Source organism: Stylophora pistillata, chromosome 4, assembly GCF_964205215.1.
Source record: "Stylophora pistillata chromosome 4, jaStyPist1.2, whole genome shotgun sequence".
Taxonomy (NCBI): Eukaryota; Metazoa; Cnidaria; class Anthozoa; order Scleractinia; family Pocilloporidae; genus Stylophora; species Stylophora pistillata.
In genome coordinates, this window is record NC_142522.1 from 15,908,633 (window position 1) to 15,925,203 (window position 16,571).

General features: G+C 39.6%; 2 protein-coding genes across 4 annotated transcripts in view; one reads left to right on the forward strand and one right to left on the reverse strand.

Moving 5' to 3' along the window:
- The window catches only part of LOC111321843 (hemicentin-1), a 66,915-nt gene extending 57,826 nt beyond the window's left edge, over positions 1–9,089 (forward strand). Inside the window, exons 64-76 of one of the 3 annotated variants that reach the window (XM_088756183.1) lie at positions 270–599; positions 686–1,015; positions 1,212–1,541; positions 2,074–2,397; positions 2,950–3,270; positions 3,367–3,687; positions 3,955–4,293; positions 4,853–5,170; positions 5,403–5,759; positions 6,557–6,585; positions 6,992–7,168; positions 7,959–8,106; positions 8,571–9,089. In XM_088756183.1, coding sequence (XP_088612309.1) covers positions 270–599; positions 686–1,015; positions 1,212–1,541; positions 2,074–2,397; positions 2,950–3,270; positions 3,367–3,687; positions 3,955–4,293; positions 4,853–5,170; positions 5,403–5,759; positions 6,557–6,585; positions 6,992–7,168; positions 7,959–8,106; positions 8,571–8,668 — 3,422 coding nt within the window. In that variant the 3' untranslated portion in view covers positions 8,669–9,089. Of the gene's footprint in view, positions 1–269; positions 600–685; positions 1,016–1,211; positions 1,542–2,073; positions 2,398–2,949; positions 3,271–3,363; positions 3,688–3,954; positions 4,294–4,852; positions 5,171–5,402; positions 5,760–6,556; positions 6,586–6,991; positions 7,169–7,958; positions 8,107–8,570 lie in introns of all 3 variants that reach the window. The other 2 variants (XM_088756182.1, XM_088756184.1) reach the window with 2 other exon arrangements.
- Positions 9,090–9,355: 266 nt separating this feature from the next.
- LOC111321891 (uncharacterized) lies at positions 9,356–15,807 on the reverse strand. Its single transcript, XM_022924892.2, has 2 exons — positions 15,647–15,807; positions 9,356–11,744 (listed from the first exon to the last, which is right to left on the reverse strand). Exons 1-2 carry the CDS (start codon positions 15,682–15,684, stop codon positions 10,373–10,375), a joined length of 1,410 nt encoding a protein of 469 aa, XP_022780627.1. The 5' UTR covers positions 15,685–15,807; the 3' UTR covers positions 9,356–10,372.
- Between the last annotated feature and the right edge of the window lie 764 nt (positions 15,808–16,571).

Consider the following 16,571-nt stretch of genomic DNA (forward strand, 5'->3'; position numbering starts at 1 on the left):
ATAAATAGCGCTATCCACTGCGAGGATCGTGCATCGTACGTATCTAATACCGCAGTTCAAAATATATGAACTTCATATATTCATTGTATAGTAATACTAGCGATGCATCTTCTAGATCTCCAGGACTTTATCGGGTTTGACCCTTTTGGGAGCAGAAACTTTTAGGGTCCTAGTTAGGCTAAAGAAACGTACCTAGTTGTTGTGATTTATAACATTCACCTAAAAGCTAAGGGCACTGTGATAATTGACCATGTGTTTTCGTTTTTCAGAGCCTAAAAAACCGGTTATTGAAGGGTCTGAAACTGGTGAAAAGATTCCAATTGGCGATGGCAGTCCAGTGACTTTAAACGTTGGTGATAACGTGACAGCAGCTTCAAACACCTCAATCACCATAAGGTGTCCAGTTAGTGGAATACCGACACCAACGGTTACCTGGGAGAAAGATGGAGTGGAAATTATCCCTGGCGATGACATCAAGATCACACGGAATAACACTTTGGTGATTGTGGCGGCAAAGTTCGAAGATAACGCTCAGTATACTTGCCGTGCTCATGGTCTGACTGGCACCGACAGTGCCTCTTCAACAATTAAAATTGTTGGTTAGTATTAACATAACTACCAGGGAGTTGCATATTTATTGTTATCCTTTTATGTCAAACTGATTTTATTTTTTGTATTTATACAGAGCCTTTGAGGCCTACAATAGAAAGCCCTGACCAGCCGAAGACGATCGAGTCTACAGACCAAAGTGCCATTGTAATGACCGTTGGTGACAACGTGACAGCACTTTCTAATACAAACGTTACCATTCAATGCAACGCCAGTGGAATACCAGTACCAACTGTCACGTGGGCAAAGGATGACAAGAAAATTTTAGGGGAAGACAGATACGACGTTCAGGATGATGGCTCTTTGCTTATAAAGGATAGCAACAAAGAAGATACTGCACGATACACATGCACTGTAGAGAGTGTTGCTGGCAAGGAAAGCGCATCAAGCACAGTGCAAATCATTGGTGAGTAGTATAATAAAACGTCTCTCATATGCTTTAACCTGCCATTTGTGTTGCAAAAGCTGGCTATTGTAGTTCGAAAATGTAAAAAGTTTTTCCGAATAATACTTGCACCTTGGGTAGTGATGCGCCGCAGTCCTAAACGTTTCCGTTGCGATTGAACAAATTGCAGAGTAAGGTATTTCCTTTTCACTTGTAGATTTGAAGAAGCCATTAATCCTAGTTCCAATTCCGGGTCCGAAAATATCAATTGGAAACGGTAACCCAGTGATTACAACAGTCGGTAGTCAAATCACCGAGATTGCTTTTGTTGAAATCTCCCTGACTTGTCCCACACAAGGATCGCCTCCTCCAAAAGTAACCTGGAAAAAAGACGGCAAAGAGTTAGTATCTGGTAATGGATATGTCATTGATGATAAAGGCACTCTCACAGTACTGGAGGCTCTCACGAAAGATTCAGGCAGATATACTTGTTTGGCGCAGAACGCTGCCGGTAAAGAGGAAGTGACATCACCCATTGATGTTCTAGGTATGTTAGGAGGCAGCTGCTTTACAAGTCAGGCCTTAATAAGCCCTTTGGAAAAAAACACTTTGAGCGGCGTGAATTCAGAAGATTTCATTCACTTGTTAAAACTTACCAGAGGAAAAAAAGACCGAGAGCGGTATTATTACAAGAATAGAAGACTCGCAATATGTTTCGCTCGTGATGCGTTCGCTGCAGTGTTTCTAGGGTCAAAGAATCAATGTCTTAATCGTTATAAACATATAAGAGCGCTTAACGTTCCAGCGGTAATATAGAGTAATGGAATCTCTAAGGCTATGTTACTCACTTTGACCGTAAAGTATTTCATTTGCCATCTCAAAAAAGTAAAACTGACTATTTTTTCAAGAGGAAGGGTTGTCTTTTTGTTTCTAATTATATATAAAATGAAATATGAATCACATTTTTTAAAAGGAAGAGAAAGTATTTTCTTTCGTAATTGAATATTAGATGAAAGAGGAATTACAATGAAAGAGTATTATTGTTTAAAGCTAACTAAATAAAAAAATTTTCTCATTAGAACCTGTGGAACCCATTATCGTGCCCTCACAGGGCGTTGACATTTCAGATGACCACAGCCAAGTCACCACAGGAGTAGGTACAAAGATTGATACTATCAATGGTACCACAGTTGTGATAACATGCAATGTTAAGGGTGTTCCGAGACCCACGGTGAGTTGGTTTAAGGATGGTCAGAGCATATCTTCACACGACAGGGTAGTATTGGCTTCAAACGGAACGCTTATTATCCGGCACTCTACATCTGAGGACAGCGGTAATTACACGTGCACTGCCAGCAGTCGGTCAGGGAATGATAGCGCCACATCTCCTGTAAGAGTCCTAGGTAAGGGTTGCTTTTCGCACTCGCATTTTATCGATTTTTAAACTGTGAAAAAATCAGAAAGATGGCGTGTATATGCAAGCACCACACTGCATATTTGAGTAATTGGTGCACCAACTTAGCCAGCGGACCCAGCCAGAGCACATAAGGAAGGACTATAACTGGGTGTGCCTTTTGTCCCAATTAAAATGATCATTGACATCTATCTGCTTCTTACTTCAGAATACTGGTAAACGTAAACGTCAATTAATGTGTTAATCATCTTTGCGAGGTAAAAACAGCAAATCATAGTCTAAATTTCCAAATATGTCCACGTGACTCCCCCCAACTTATTTCTTGAGAATGGCATGATGTATGGATTAAGCGGCGGTTTATATATGTCGATCTATCAGTGAGTTTGTTAGGGGTTAAAGCCAGTCATTTGAGTGAACTTTTGTGGAATCTTGGTTATTTGATTAAACATTTCATTTAGAAATGATGGGTCAATTTCAATAACTACTGGAAACTTGGCAGAGAGTTTTACTATTTTAGGTGACTAATTTGAAGCTTTTCCAGTTACAAGGAAGCCCGCGATAGAGCGTTCAGTTGAAGATGTGTTCTGGGAATCATACAGTCCCTTGATGGTCGCTGTGGGTAATAAGGTTGAGATCATTAGTGGTTCGTCTGTTACCTTGGTATGTAAATCCAACGGTATTCCCCCACCTTCTTTGAGGTGGACACGTGGTATCGAGGCTTCACTAGTTGATGAGAAATATAACATCGAGGAAGAAACATTGACCATTAGTAACATTCAGATCGGAGACGCTGATAATTACACTTGTACGGCGACAAACACAGCAGGGAAGGATGCAGCCACAACTGAACTGCTCGTCTTAGGTGAATCACGTCTCTTTCCTTTTAAAAATGACCCAGTCGTCTGACTATCAGTTAACGTTCTTTTTTCATGTTCATCTTTCTTTTTTCCTATAGAAGGTGGAGAACCAGTCATTCTATCAAACAAGACAAATTTAGTCGACGTTAACAACAATAAACCTGTCGTTGTTTCTGTCGGCGCCAACATGACGACCATTATCAACGCTACGGTCATCATGAAGTGTGTCACAGAAGGCTTACCCACACCTACTATCACTTGGAACCACAATGGGCGGCTTTTAACTACTGGGGACAGGTACCAAGCGAATCAGACGGTTTTGATGATTGAAAATGTTCAGCTGAGTGACGCAGGCCGGTATGACTGTACAGCAACCAATAGGTTCGGTCGCGATGATGAGTCACTTTTACTGACTATCACAGGTAATTTTGAAGCAGCTCTTTGTTGCTTTGTAATTGAATTTTACTCGTGCGACTTCCAAACCAAGCTACCAATGGTATTAAGTCCTTTAGTACCCCCGAGCTTTATGCGTATATTATCCTAAAACCATCTTATTCCAACACTTTCATAATTTTCTGAAAGTTGAAAGACTTCTTACAGCAGTGAGACAGTCAAGGACTTTTACATATATAAAGAGTACTAAGCACCATACGAGGCTCCATCTTGATTTGATCATTTCACCTTTTCAGTTCCGCCGTTGATCAGCAATGTGAAAGGCTCCTTTGAGATAACCGACATCAGAGAGCTTATCTCCATAACAACGGGAGCAGTGGTAACCATTCCAAGAGGTGTGGCTGTTAGAATAAAGTGCTTGGCAACGGGCATTCCACAACCAAAAATAACTTGGTATAAACGAGACCAAAATCACAAAGAAAGAACGCCAGTGGTAACCAATGCAAATTTGGAAATACTGAAAGACAATTCGCTTTCCATAAAACACACTTTAGTGGTTAATGCTGCGTTCTACACTTGTATTGCGACTAATGTCGCTGGACAAGATGAAGGAACAACCCACTTGAACATTGGAAGTAAGGAAATACATTTCTATTATATTATTTATAGTCCCCTTCATAATGCCTAGTGGTTTCCTTCATTTATTGAGTGATTAAGATGGTTTCTACAGGTCAGGAAATGGTTACTTACAAATTTTCAAGGTCAGACAAAAGTGATTGAATTATGACCGGAGGAATTTTGATTTCAATCGAGGAAGAATCTTTTTCCACTATGGAAATATCGTAGATTTATTATAGAGATGACCAGGACTGCCAGCAGAATGCAAAATATAAACTTTTACGATAGCCTTCTACTTTAAACATCTTGCTTCAGTACTCTGATCTATGAGATACATCACTTGTGTGACACCCTGTTTACACACGTGCTCTATAGACATGGTAATCCCGTCATGACCGTAGCGTGAGCTCATTTTCCTGAGAATTTTCCTATTAGCTGTGATAAATAACACCATTCTTAAGCCAATCAAAGCACTATTAATGGTCATGTGTGCTCACGTCACCGTTGCGATCGCAAAATTGACTCAAAATTCGCTTGTAGATACTCTTCATTCAATATTCTCCTCCTTACCCCTAGCACCTCCAGAGGTCCCAAGTTATTGGCAAGGAATAAAATCTCGATTTAACGACCGCGCTAGACATCTGAAAGCTGTAGGTGCATCTGCTACGATAGTGAAAGGAGCAACTTTAAACATTAGATGCGCTGCTGTGGGAACACCAAAACCCACTATCAAGTGGATTGTGGCGACCTCAGGCCGGCAGAATCGATATACTGTCTTGCATGACGGTACATTGGAGGTACCTAACGCCGACCTTACGGATGAAGGAAACTATACTTGCATTGCAAACAACTCATATGGCACTCTAAATAGGACCACAACCGTAAGCATTTTAGGTAAGAAGTTACAGCAAGACCAACGGTTTTTTTATTGAATATACTATTCTAGCTTAATTGGTATGCAGAAGTTAGAACCTCTCAGAGGACAGTGGACCTCGCTTAACTTCTGATTTGGTGAATGCGGTGATAAGGGTTGGAGGCCGATTTCTTTATCTTGAATTATTATTAGGGAATTTTCGATGCATAAGCGTGTTCCACGTTTGTTGTAATTGTTTTTTCTCTGTTATAGTTCCACCCCAAATCCTTGAGCGTCATTTCCGGCATCTTTACGATAAGAAGGGAATCGAAGGTTATGCAATGGCTCATATGGAAGTTAAAGGAAGGACAGTATCTTCGCTAACAGTGAAACAAGGTTACAATCTAGTGTTAATATGTACTGTGAGTGGAAAACCCAAACCTCACGTAACGTGGACAAGGAATAGAGTTTTGATCAAGAATGACACTCGACATTTATTGTTACCGAATGGAGTCCTGTTGGTCCGTCGTATTCTTGTTAGGGAGTCTGGTCAATACAAATGTGTTGCAACCAATGTAGTCGGGAAAGATCAAGGAACTGTGCAGCTCACTGTTAGAGATCAAGGCAAAGGTGAGTACAGGATTTGAAAACATTGGGGCAGTCATCGGGTCTCCTAACAAAGACGTGTAAACTGATTACAGAACCTGACGAAAAGTACAGAATAATTGTTGCTGGTATGTGTTGTGTTATACTTCACCACTAAATTTTCTCCGATTCTTATTGGTTTAAATTGATCACGTGACGTGATAGTGTTCATCCGTGGAGAGACACTATCAGCCCATAGTGCCCTTCCGCGGAAAATACCCGGATGGATAGTACTCATCCATGAAAAATTTTGAATGGTTTGACGGCCGCGAAGTTAGGCAGATCCGAAAACCGGCGACTTTTCAATTCTGACAGGTATAATGTATCATTTAGCCAATGTACGGTTTGCGAATTATTGACACTTATGACAGGTTGTACGCATGAAAATATATTTGATTGATCTGCGTTGAGTGGGTTTTGACTGTTTTTCAACTGGCGCGCGGAAGAAAATTTAGTGGTGAACAATAAAGACAATAAAGTATTTATGTCTCAGAACTATTGGTCTGATAGTTGCCCCTTGGAAATTTGATGTTCTTAAAACTAGCATATTTGTGGGGTAACTATCAGCCGATAGTTCCTCGACAGAAACACTCTATTGTATAATTAGAAGTGCATTGTCATGTAATTCCGTTATCATACCAAAAACTAAAGTGGTCTTATTTGATAGGCATTAGTCAAGTCAAACGCTTAATCATCTCGTGGAAGTACTATGTAACATTGTATACTCACTGAGACACATATCATTATTAGAGATAACCTTCATAAATTTTATTTGTCTTCAGGGTATTGGAAAGCTACAGAGTGGAGTCAAGTTAGTACACAGTATTTAATAAGTTGCTTATAAGCTAATGACTGTAGTAGTCCATCTCAACGGAAACTTAAGTTTACATGAGGTCGAGAAAGATCGAAGTAAATTATTAAGTAATTTTAATTTATTCTTCTTCAATTAATCTGACCGAATGCGAACATAAAAAAACTGAGGCAACAGTTCTTGAATGCTCAGGGCGTGTCTTCTCCGATAACAATTGTGATCACGAGGTTTTATCAACGGCCTCGTGTAGTAACACCCCTCTCTTTGGCTTCCCCGAGAAGAACATGTTCGTTATGGGATGGAAGTTTCTAAAGGACTAACTATAGCTCATCAATCAGTTTCGCCGTGCTGTGCTTAATATGCTTACACTTGACTAATTGTCCAACATCCGTTGGATTGATTTTAGTGTGGCAATTGTGAGTCGCATCGCCGTGGCTGGCAAGAAAGACATATCAGTTGCATTGGTCCTGGGAATGTGGTCGCGAGTGACGTCCATTGCATTCACAAGCCTAAACCAATCAAACGCCGTAAATGTACTCACGAGGACTGTGAAGTGATGTGGTCGCCGTCAGCTTGGTCAGCGGTAAGTTTTGGTGACTTTACGAATTTGCATAGGGCATGTGAAGAGTTGTATTGTGCTTGAGATACGTGAGTATCGTGTCATCCAGGGTCAGTCCGTCCTAATTACACTTACGCCAAGACCTCATGGCGCATTTGTTACTTCCCAAAACATGAACCTCTTTCTTGTGGCAAAGTGGCCCGACATCTAACTTACACATTAGCACCAGAACGATAAATTTGAATGCGAACGCACGTTGAATAGCCGAAAAGAAGGGTAGAAAAAGGACAAAAAATCACCTTGGAGAACTAACTTAACTCCCTCCCTGACTTTCTGAAGTGATACCTAACTTTTTTAAGAGGAATAATGTATGTAGTACTTTGTAGATCTGCGTAAAATTGGGACTATTCGTTTTGAAACATGGAAAGCATCTGCTTTGCTACGACTACCCATGCAGCTTGGGCTTTAAAATTGGGGACTCTTCGGGCGAAGGTTGAATAGTGAACAAATGCTATCATCCATAAGTCGGTGTGAGGTGGAAAATAGTTTTTGATTTTGAATTGACTTGATTTTGATCGTTCTTTTGGTTAACTACTTGGCTGAAGGGTCTTTTTTAACGAGGTTATACAAGAAGTTGTAGAAAACCACTAAAATTGGAAAATTTATTTTCCCCAAATACAGTCCATAATACTCCTTTTTGTTTGTTTGTTTGTTTCTTTTTCCTTCTTCTCCTTCGCTCACTCATTAACGTACTGTTTAATTTGTATCTTAAGGTGTCTGTCAAGACATAATAATTTCTTCATTATGCTTTCAGTGTTCTCGTAGTTGTGGTTTACATGGAATCAAGCTACGTAATGCTCAATGCGTATTCGTTAAAAGCTTAAACCCAGCTACAGGTCAATGTTACTGGCAGGAAAAACCCACCCTGCAGGAATCTTGTAACAGGAAGTCTTGTACAAAAGGTTATTTTGTCAATTTTGACATTTTATCTTTAATTCTTTTGTGCGTAACATAACTATTTATTTTGGGTATCACTCTTTTGAGGTCTAACTGCTTAAAAGCAGTGTAACAGTTACCCCGACACTTAGCTGGATAATTGTGTCAGTACTTCCAGAAAAGAAACCAAAAAATTAGTTTTTCTCTGTCAATATACCGAAATATGGTCGGAGATTAAACCTTTTACGCACAACTTTAGCTCTTCGACTACTTGGAGGTGAATTGTACTTGCAAATCAGTTCTGAACTAGCCAATCAACGCGTACGAAAACCACTCATTACCAGACGAGTGTACACTTAAAGAAATAGAGGGAACTGTGTGCAAGTAAGGAGCTGCTACTGTAAGGCATAAGAACATAACCGGATTTGCTGTCAGTAATGCAATAGTTTCCAACGTGAATCTAAATTTTTTTCTTCTTCTTCTTTTCCAGCTAATTGCGTCGACAAGGTCAAATACTGCGAAAAGGTCAAGATAATGAGAATGTGCTCGGTGTACTCTCTCTGGTGCTGCAACACATGCCACTCCTGAATAAGCGCGCAATGATAGAATTATCCTTAAAAAATTTGCCCAGTTGAATACTCTATTTATTTAAACGAAACCCATAAGAGTAATTTTACTATTGTTACTTTACTTACTTGGAAGCCGTTGAAAGCCTTGATTAATGCAGACACAGTTTCAAGGTAATACAGGCAATGTTTGAGGTACAGGGAGTGATCTCGCGAACTCAAACTAATTTGTCAAATGTTCAGATTTTCATTTTCTCAATTTATTTGTCTTTGTTTATAAATCTACCTTCAAGAATAAAACTCGTGGAGATTTCTGAAAAGATGCTTAAATATCGACGAAGCTTATTCTAGTATAAAGAGGACATAGGCATTACGTGACATGTCCATTATAAATAGAGGGATGCCGATATTTTTAAAAAATAAAATTTGTTTCCATTTCTCAATGAACTTGCTCGCCTTATTCATGCTTAGCCAAGCTAAAATAGGAGAGGGGGAACTCGATTGTCATATATTCAACGTAACCATTAAACTGTCACTAATTTCTCTCGTATCGTGAGGTACATGTTGGTGACCTCGCTCAAGCAAGCTACTCCTCATTTACTAGTTTGCCTCAGTTCGCGCGTGGAGATTTCTGGCTTTGACATCCCCTCCCTATACCAACAGAGCAATTCCGAATTTTTTTTTAAGGTACAAAGAAATGATGACATCATTGTTAAAAATATCAGCTTTTAATGTGCAAAATCTTTCCAAATCTCTTCAAAGACAAACCAAGTGAAAGTTTGAATGTAACAGAAATTAAAGGTAGGAAGCTTCCTTCTCAGTCGAACGTCAATGGCACAGTTATTTTAGTTATTACTTGGAAGCACTGTTTCGAGTTCAGTTGGCAAGGCCAGTGTTGCTGCATTTGGATCGCTGAGTCACAGATGATAACCATATGAAGTGGCTTTTGAATAAAGTCTGTTATCTGTGACCAATATTCTCGTCAAGGAGAGCTTGTTCAGATAAAAACAGGAAACCTAAAAAAACAGAAATGCCGGAAAGGTTGCGCGCCATATTGATGTGAACCCGAAGCAAAGATTTTGGTTTAATATACGTTGTGGTACTAAATTAAGCATGTAAAGATGAAATAAACAATTTTTAATATAAGAGAAAAATCGAGTTTCCAGATGTGCTGTTAGTGAGCTTCTATGCGCTTGCTGATGTTTGGCTGTGTAGCCGCGTGATGCGGTTCCAGTCAATACCCACTAATTGACCCTTGCTCACCATAGAGTCTCCTGTAGCTCAGTGGTTAGACCATCCGACTAGATCACGGAGGGCCGTGGGTACAAATCCCATCTGGAAACTCGATTTTTCTCTGGCACTAAATTATTCAGTTTTGAGCTCACTTCATGGACGTCAAAACAAATTGGAAATCTACTGTTTATCTATGCGGTAGCATTTGATGTTCTTACCTCCATAGCTTAACTGGTGAATTTTTCTGGCATACACGAAACAATAAACAACAGAGTTCTTAAATTTCCTTGCATGGTTTGAAAGACTCTTCTATGATTCTGAATCTCACAAGTTTTCAATACAGCGCGAACTGAAATCTTTTCTTAACTGGCTCAGTGTGTGCCATAAAAAGATTTGTTAAGAAAACTAATTTTTGTTTCATTATACAAAACCCCTCTGACATGTTTCATTTGACTCTCTACAATTCGAAATGACACTTGCTAAAACACTTTAGTTATGAAACTATTATGTCAGTGCTACGCGCATTTTCAGAAATTGATTGAAACATTCTGTGGCCGGTTTCACTTTCATGATCAAAAACAAAATTTCCTGAGCCTTTTAAAAGAGCATCTGACGGGCAACTGACTCGGGGCCAAACATAATCGTCGTCATACACTGTATCCTTAGCCAATGCCTCGGAGGTCTTGAAAAGGGCGCTACGGTCACGGAACATCTTTGGAGGCACAACAGTAAACCTCTTGTATTTATCCAGAAATTCAGACTTTTCTGGGACCTTCTCTTGAACGGGCGGGAAAATCTCATTTTTTATTCCTGGGCCCTTTGAGTGAACAACCGGCTCGTAAAACCATTTAAAACTGAGGCCATAGTTGGTCTTGTCATCAAGTGTTTCCTCTCGTCCAAATCGCAGCTTGGTACGTGGTCTGGCGGTTTTCGCTGGCACAGCTTTCCTTCCGAAATTGGCGTAGTCCATATGTGTAGTCTGACAGTCCATGGTTCCCTCAGGTGTTTTGTACTTCTCGGGCTCTTTTTGCTTCCTTGTTGACACCTCCCAGCTCTGAAAATCTTCCTTTTTTGTGGTTTCACGCTGCATAGGCTCAGAACTCTTAAATAAATCACTTACGGGGTGGAACATGGGAGCTTTAGGCGCTCCTCGAAAATCAACAAAATCCTCCCTGAACACTGAATTACTGTTGAAAGGTTCTTCAGGAGGCACCCGCTCCTCTTTCTTCCTCTCATATCTCTGAGGTATCTCCTTGTCTTTGAAATCCACCCTGTAATGGGTGACGGATGAAATCGGACCGTCGTATTTGATCTGGTCGGGCTGACGCGCCGTAGGCCGTGGGGGCTGATTAAACCGTTGGTAATCCTGTCGGTGGATTGATGTTTCCTTGAAGGGGTCGGCAGGCGGCGCGTAAGTGTTACTTCGTATCACTCGGTGAACTTGAGGAATCCAGCCTTTGTAATCGTCATGGGAAATGGATTTATAAACAACCTTAGCTGAGGGAGCACGCAATGTCTCTCCACGGATGTATGGAGGGATCTTGGCTGGTATGGCACGTACTCCACGGTAGTGATCTCTGTGTTCCGAAACTGTTTCAAAGGGGTTTGGATTGGGTACGTACTTTTCTGCCTTCTTTTTCTTTGGAGGTCTCACCTCGAACGGAACATAGTCAGCCTTTTGGGTGGTGTCTTTATCGATGTTGCCTTTGTTTTGGAGTAGATCCACTGGACGACGAAAAGGTCCCCTTGTACGCTGCCCCGGTTGATAACTTGTTCTGTACTCTGAGTTCACATGGCATCTTTCTTGAGTTGATTTGTTGATGATCCGATTTGGACTGGCGCCTTCATGTGGACAACGATGGCGTCTGTGAAATTAATAGGCAAGTTCAGAGTTGAGAAATCAATGATAGTTCTAAAATTGAACAAATCACCATAACTATCAGAAAATTCAAATAGATGTGAAGACAGTAATTCGAGTTTTCCGATAATGCAATGGTGCGTTTAGCATTACAACTAAAAGCTATTAATACTACTCTGTATGAAGGTAAGACTTTATTTCTTTGATTATTTCACACAACTTTATATTTGCGGAGCTCAAAAGCAAGTCCAACTAAACCACTATACAAACTCTATAATAATCCACTGTCAAAGAGCCTGCGACAGAGCCTGTGACAGAGCCTGGGCTACCTGTGGAGTCGCTCTCGGCTATCGCCTCGCGCAACCTCCCGCGTGCATTCATAACTCAAATAGTGTACGCTGTGGTGTTTACCATTTGTTAATGAGCACACACAACCTCCCAGTCCCTTACTGAGAGGGGAAGGACAGCAGTCAAACTAAATACATGTAGTATGAAATGCAGTAAATAAAAAAGCAAGGTCAGCTTGATTAAAAAAAAATGAAAGTGGATAAAATGTAAGCCTCGCTCTGAAGACATGCTAAGAAAAAAAAACCTTGACTTGACAGGAGACCAAAATAAAGTATTGGCATCATCACAATTCCATTAGGTTAGTGCTGAAATAAAATGAACGTAACCATTTCTCATTCTCCTATGCCAATCAGTTCACATTCATGCCAAAAAGGGAAAAAAATGTTCATTTTTTTACTCAACTTCTAATTTCTTAGGCTTTTGAGGATGGAAGGGTCTTTTAACCATAAATAATTATACTAATCCAAGCAAGGGTATGAAAGTATAAACTTTATTCAGGTTGAGTAGCCCATGTTGTGTTGGAACCTACATGTATGTCCTGGTCCCCATGCTATTAAATAACCAGGCGTTTTTCCATTCAGGAATGGTTTGCTGGTTTATTGCTGGTATTTTGCCAAATGTCAATTCTCTTAGATTCATCTATACTCCTTGTCAGAGGGAGACACCTTGAGAATGAAGTGTCTTGTTTAAGGATTCAACTTGCAGATTTCCTTTCTTTAGATCTGGATTTGGATCTGGATCATTTGTTCAAAAGACCATCAAATACTAAAGGAACCAATATGCCTATGTGTTTTCCATGAAAAGTCTCTCATTTAAAGTGCAGTTCAACCTTGACAATCCAGACCCTTCATTATCTGGATTTTCCATCTATTTGGATTTGCTTCTCTGGTCCTATTTTTTCACAAATTAGGTCACATTTGCACCTTTAAAGAATGGTAGAATTAGGGATGTGCTCACAATTTGGCACCTTGAAACAAACTGATTCACTCCGCACTTAAGTTTTTAAATTTTTATTGCTGTAAAACATTTTTGTAAACATTTTCCAACAGCGGAAATTCTCACAAGGAATAAAGGAATGCCTGTCTTAGCTACATCAAGTATTGTAAGATGTTTGATGAAGCACACCCTTATGCATCACGCACATGTAAGTATGCCTGCAATGTCTCTTTGCCTGCAAATCAGTTTGAGAACTCTGTTGATTACATGGCTCACTGATATTCTTTGTCCAGACTATCGATTGCCATTCAACCTACATTTAGTCTGCATTGCCACATGAGGAAATGTAAATGTTCGTGATGAAACTAAACAACAAGCATAACTTATAAAAAATCAGTGGCTCAGATTTTTCCCTGGTTGAAATTTATTTACACCACTTTGATTTCATTGCTCTTTGAGTTCATTTTCATTCTGAGATCTGTTTCTTTCCTTCAAAGCAGACCATGAGTACACATAAATTATGAAAAAATGCTGCTTAAACTTGGCAAAGAGAAAAAACATCATTCAGTCTTGACCAGCCATAATATATATGTATATGAGAACGATCCTTCGCAGTAAAGCACTATTTGAGCAATAGTGAAAATCAGACCTGAAAAAAATTTCAGGCCTGTACGGGATTCGAACCACTGACCTCTGCGATACTAGTGCAGCGCTCTACCAATTGAGCTAACAAGCCAACTGGGAGCAGGCCATCAAATTAATTCGATATAAACCCGTAGATGATAAATCAAACAACAACAAACATATGAAACATATGTGTGATCTGCGGTTATGAGACGTATATGAGAACGATCCTTCGCAGTAAAGCACTATTTGAGCAATAGTGAAAATCAGACCTGAAAAAAATTTCAGGCCTGTACGGGATTCGAACCACTGACCTCTGCGATACTAGTGCATAGTACGGGTTTATATCGAATTAATTTGATGGCCTGCTCCCAGTTGGCTTGTTAGCTCAATTGGTAGAGTGCTGCACTAGTATCGCAGAGGTCAGTGGTTCGAATCCCGTACAGGCCTGAAATTTTTTTCAGGTGTGATTTTCACTATTGCTCAAATAGTGCTTTACTGCGAAGGATCGTTCTCATATACGTCTCATAACCGCAGTTCACACATGTTTCATATGTTTGTTGTTGTTTCATAATATATATATAAAAAAATTACTTTGCTTCTCAACTGTGAACTTTATGATTAAGATTAACTTCATCCTGTGTTTGATTAAGATTAATACTAATTAATAATAACTTAATAACTTCATCCTGTGTTTGATTAAGATTAATGCAATTTCGTAAAGGAGTAATAATCAATGTAAGATATTAGAGGAAACTCAGAAAGGCTTGGAACCAGTGGCAAAGTGATTTGCAACTGTCTTGAGTTATTTCCCAATTTCAAGTGGTTTACTCCAGTCAACTAAGACAAAATGTGATCTACAACTTTCAAAATTTACTCATGTGTTCGCACGTACAGTGGGCGATGGATTTTGTCCAATTGGATTACAAATGTTATCTCAGATAATACAAACACCTGTGCAGTTAGTGTCATTTTTTTTCCTTTGCTTTTTACTTAAAAAAAATCGAACTCCTCAGGGATAGTTTCAAGAATGAAAAAGTTTGACATTTCGTAGTCTTTAACTCGAGTTTCTTAATTCACATGAGACGAGAATGCTCCTTGTAAATGAAATTTTGTCTACGGGATGTTTACTATGCTAATTTCTTGCTTGGTTAAATCACTATGACTTTCTCTGACAACTGGAGTATAATTCTATGAAATTGTCTACACTCGGAATTCTGGGATTCAGAGAGTCTGGAAAAATGAAATGCTGACAAGGATTGTACCAGTCGAGCTACAACTGTGTAAATGTTTAAACACAAGAATATAACGATAGCATGCACATAGGATGACTGAAGGTCCTTTACAGGACACAAGTCACACAAGTATAGCCATTTTCTTGCACGGCGTTTAACTCACCGCATGAAAACATTGTTCACTGATTTTACAAAGCCTTAAAAATAAAGCAGACATCGGCGAAACCGGCTGCGTGGACACTCAATAAACACAATAACGATACAGCTGTATGTTATTCTCGACACATCCGAAATCGAATGCTCATCCTAATTATAATTAGAAGCACACGACAATCGAACCAAATTTCAAGTGATAAAACTTATGAAGCAGTACTTTCCCAACTGCCTCAAATTAAAACAAATTGATAGCCACTTCATCAAATTATTAGATTTTATGCTTTTTAGTTGAAATGGGATCACGAACTGATGAAGTCGTTTTAGAAGAAAACAAATACGCATAGAAACACGCCACATTTTTAAAGCTGAAGATTTCTGTTGAATGGGTTTTTCGAATCCCTCATTTTCAAGTAAAAGGGCGTCAAAATTACGCCCTGCATCCTTATACTTTCAAAATTTTATTCCAAGGTAGAAGGGAAATCTACAAAAGGTTAAACAATCACTATGCTGAAGTAGCCACAGTGACGCATTGTTGATCGAGAGATGGAATTTGAGAAGAACGATCAGAATCGCGCACTGACTAGAATCAAAGACGACAAGAGATGCTTACCCGCAAGTACAAATCTCGCAAATACACTTTTTCGGCATTTTTACGTCCCTTTAGCTGTTGTCCAAGATCAAAGATCTTCCATCTTCTTATCCAAAGTATTTTAACCCGGACCTCAACATGTTGATTTGCTTCAAGCTCCTATCTTCCAGTTGCTATGACAACGGCGCACAGATGCCTGTAGACTCTCTTGGGATTTGTCTCCTGTGACCTATAAATACGTCAGGCAGTCCAACTATTCCTCAAATGGGGTAAGTTTCTAAAGAAATTGTGGTGCTGTGTCGGTGGAAGTAACAAGGTGATTTGGGTTTTATCAACTGAGTTGATAATGTAAACTGGCCACCGTAAAGAGTTTCAAAGCTGACGCTTCGAGCGTGAGCCCTTCGTCGATAACGCACATTTAGCCACAACTTATACGCGAATCACATCTTAGTTTTGACTCTTTTTGCAATGAAATTTCTCGGACAGTAGAGAAGAAGAAATACACTGAAAACCATCAAGTTACAGAAGCACTTGATGATATCAAAATTTTGTTAATTGGCATCTTCAGCCTTACAATAATCGGACATTAATAATTAGACACTCCTATTGAGCCAGCTTGATACAGGTTCCACCACCTGATCTCACAAATCACTTGGAGTCAATGTAAATGGTAACGTCTTCGTCAATGATGCCCAATTGTTTCTCCGTAGTTTCCAGTGTGTTTCTAGATTGCGCCAAAATCGGTACCAAACATTGAATACAGTCAGAGAAGTTGTGCCAAGGTGAGGATCGCTCTTTTACCTAATTAGAAGTGAAGTACTGCTGGACCAGCAACAACTTTTGTACAAAATTGAACACCGAAAACATGAGAATAGCGCTGGGTTGAAGATGCATTGTGTCCTTAGGATCTTAATTCTTCCGTATAAAAAGCCTACTAGATTACAAC

Excerpts from the sequence above, each read along its gene's own strand:
- LOC111321891 (XM_022924892.2), bottom strand. The coding sequence starts at position 15,684 with ATGCCGAAAAAGTGTATTTGCGAGATTTGTACTTGCGG. Across the intron at positions 11,745-15,646 it reads TGCGAGATTTGTACTTGCGG|ACGCCATCGTTGTCCACATG; the intron begins GTAAGCATCTCT and ends TTAATTTCACAG.